This window comes from Propithecus coquereli, unplaced genomic scaffold (assembly GCF_000956105.1).
Source record: "Propithecus coquereli isolate 6110/MARCELLA unplaced genomic scaffold, Pcoq_1.0 Scaffold58, whole genome shotgun sequence".
Classification (NCBI taxonomy): Eukaryota; Metazoa; Chordata; class Mammalia; order Primates; family Indriidae; genus Propithecus; species Propithecus coquereli.
Window position 1 is genome coordinate 6,873,361 of NW_012151729.1, and position 3,182 is coordinate 6,876,542.

General features: G+C 34.8%; 1 protein-coding gene across 1 annotated transcript in view; it reads left to right on the plus strand.

Annotated features, from left to right (window-relative positions):
- Positions 1-3,182, plus strand: part of LARS (leucyl-tRNA synthetase) — a 78,364-nt gene that overhangs the window by 60,864 nt on the left and 14,318 nt on the right. The window contains exons 28-29 of the mRNA XM_012658244.1: positions 506-616; positions 2,925-3,029. Of these exons, the coding sequence (XP_012513698.1) occupies positions 506-616; positions 2,925-3,029 (216 nt within the window). The remainder of the gene's footprint in view (positions 1-505; positions 617-2,924; positions 3,030-3,182) is intronic.

Sequence of the window (3,182 nt, forward strand, 5' to 3'; positions counted from 1 at the left end):
TGGAGATGCTTTTTTTTTGCATTTGTGATAACAATTTATAAGGAAGAATGTTCCAAGGCTCACATCATATAAATCTTGTATGATAGTTGTGTAGCTTTTCATTTTAATTTGACTAATGGAATGCAAATAGAAGTTTGAGGACAAACGATTTTTATAAGACCATGTCAGTTTCTTACCAGGTAAAATCTAATGTTACAATCTTGGAGTTGCTCTTATTGTAAGGAAAGATTAAATATTCAGCAAAAATCGACCTGTTTCTGTTTTTAAAACTAAAAATCATGTATCCTCTGAATTTAGAGGGAATAGGAAGACTCTCTTCTGTATTGTTCATTTAGCTTTCACTTCCCCATGATGTTAGAGGCTGGACATTCTTCCTCTGTTTTCTAACAGACTGACAGAGGCCACCATTCTTGTGTTTGGCATACTTCCTAAAGGCCTATTTACTATCCTGCTTTATTTTAAAAGTATTTTTCTCCACATTCTTCTCCCTACTCCCTTTTTTTAGGCCAACAGTGGAAAATTGCCTGATAACAAAGTCATTGCCAGTGAACTAGGCAGTTTGCCAGAATTGAAGAAATATATGAAAAAAGTGATGCCATTTGTTGCCATGATTAAGGTAAGCTGTGGACCTTATGCAGCTGTGACCACCTGAGTCATGGTTAGATGGGACAATATAGGGAAGGGGAAAAGCCTTGGGCACAGGTCTTCCCCCAGAAATCTGTTAAAATAGTACTTTTTAATCAGTGGTGATGAGAAACGAGCTATTAGATTTGGGGTTTACCTGTGGAATTGCTGAGCATGTAAAAATATGTATTGTGGAAGAAAAATTGGTTTAGAATCACTGCATTGAATTATTCTCTTCATGTTCTGATTTTCTTTCTTTTCAGTTTGGGGAGGAAGCATGTTCTTTTGGCTTATATTAGGGTGTTTTTCCTAGAATTACTGGAACCAAGATTCTACATTTGTGTAGGGTTAGCTTAGCAGGATAAGGATAGTAGTTAGACAAGGGTTTCTCAGTAATGGCTCTATTGATATTTTGTGCCAGATAGTTCTTGTGATGTGCTGTCTTGTCCATTTCAGGATGTTTAGCAGCATCCTTGGCTTCTACTCACTAGATTCCAGTAGAATCCCCTTTCTCCCCAGTTCTGACAACCAAAAATATCTCAAGTCATTGCCAAATGTCCCCTGGGGCAAAATCACCCCCAGCCTCCCCATTGAGAACTACCGGGTTAGACTCTTGGTTTTCTTCATGTATGTAACTGATCTGTTGGATTTTTTTGACGAAGAGAAACTGAAAGAAAGATATATATTTCTTAAGATCTCAGGCTATGGGGTTAGACAAATCTTGGTTCAAATCCTGTGTATTTGTCATTTCGTAGTTTTGAGACCTTACACAAATCACTTAAATTTTCTGGGCCGCAAGATTTTTCATCTATTTGTCTATAAAATGAGGATGAACCTACTATTTAGGAGTACTGGGAGGAATTAATGAAATAATGCACCTAACACACTTAAGTAGTCTAGCCTGTCAAGAAGTAGGCTCAGGAAATGTTTAAAAATGTAAATGAGTATCTTCCAGCCTACTAGGCATACAGTGATTATTCTTGTACCGTATTTTAATTTTTGTGTCTTCTCAGCTACAGATGCCTGATAGAGACGAGAACGCTTAGCTTCTCCAGTATTGAAGTAGATTGGCATTCTTGGGAAAGCCTTTTAATTCTCCCAGACCAAAGTCACTATGTGATCCTCAGAGTATTTTTAGTTTCAGAAATAATTTAGAATCCTAGGTTGACCTACACCAGTCGAGTTGTAATGTGCCTGCTGGTGTGCTCATAGTTCATTGGTTCCCCAGTGGCTAGTGCCATTAGTCATAATGCCAGATCCATTGTCAACACGTGGAGGCAACAAAAATATCCCATTGAGGGTTGCAAAGGCAAATAATTTTTATGACATGCTTTAAGAGAATCCGGTGAAACCGATTTGAAAAGTAGTTTTTTTCATATAAAATGATATTACATTCAAGAGTTGGCTTCTTTAGGATCTCATTTAAATTTGAAGAACTAGTGTCAGGGTGTTCGAGTGGTAATATATATTTTGAATAATACTGGTGATTTGCCAGGCAGATTAGTGGTTTTATAAACTTTGAAAGTGATTAATAAATCTGGGAATAAGAAAATGGCTTTCTAGAACTTTTTCATGGGAAAAAGAAACAACTTGGATGACAAACTAAAACAGTGAGTAGTAGGAATAATCTCAGGTGATTTTCATATAAGTATAATATGTTCTAGGCAGTTAGCTTTATCTGTGCGTGTGTACTTGGATCTCTAAAAGTACCTTTTGAGCAGAAATATTTAATGTTCAAGAAAATTAAGAATAAGAAATTGTTTTTTATATGCCATGGGATTATCTGAGTACCCCATATAGCATAATTTTTTCTTTTTTTCTCTAAACTTTGCAGGAATATCTTTGGGCATTTTTTTGTTTGATTGTTATTGATTATTCTCTGAAATTCAGCTTTAAGAAGGTGGTATCTTAGAAAATTAAATTTTTGTTACCTGAAGGAGTATTTTCATACATTTGTTTGATTCCTTGTCAGAGTAAATTCTGTGGGCTTGTATATTAAGTCAGTCTAAATAAACAATGATAAAACCGTATTTATTTTATAAATCTGAACACTTTGTACATTCCAGTATTTTCGGTGCTGCCTTACTTTTATCATACTTTAAATGATAATTATGCTGAGCTAATAAATTTCATTAACAAGCAAACATAGATAAGGAAAACCATGAACAAAGCCTTTCCTTTAACTGTTGAATTTTAAAGATTTTATCATTTTAGAGAAGAATGATTGCTTTGGAGGAAATACATTCTTTTCAACATATTCTTTATGTGATTTTGTTTTTCCATACCATTTTGGCTCTTAGGAAAATCTGGAGAAGATGGGGCCTCATGTTCTGGATTTGCAATTAGAATTTGATGAACAGGCAGTGCTTATGGAGAATATAGTCTACCTGACTAATTCCCTTGAGGTAAGAGGGCCAGGGATTGTAATAACTAGTCAACTATAGTAAACTGTAATCCAGTTCTTTTATTTTATAATAAACCTTTTTATAAACTTCATCTTATATGTTTAGTATCTTTGCCAAATATATCAGTCAAAAATATTTTTGGAGGGAAAGAGA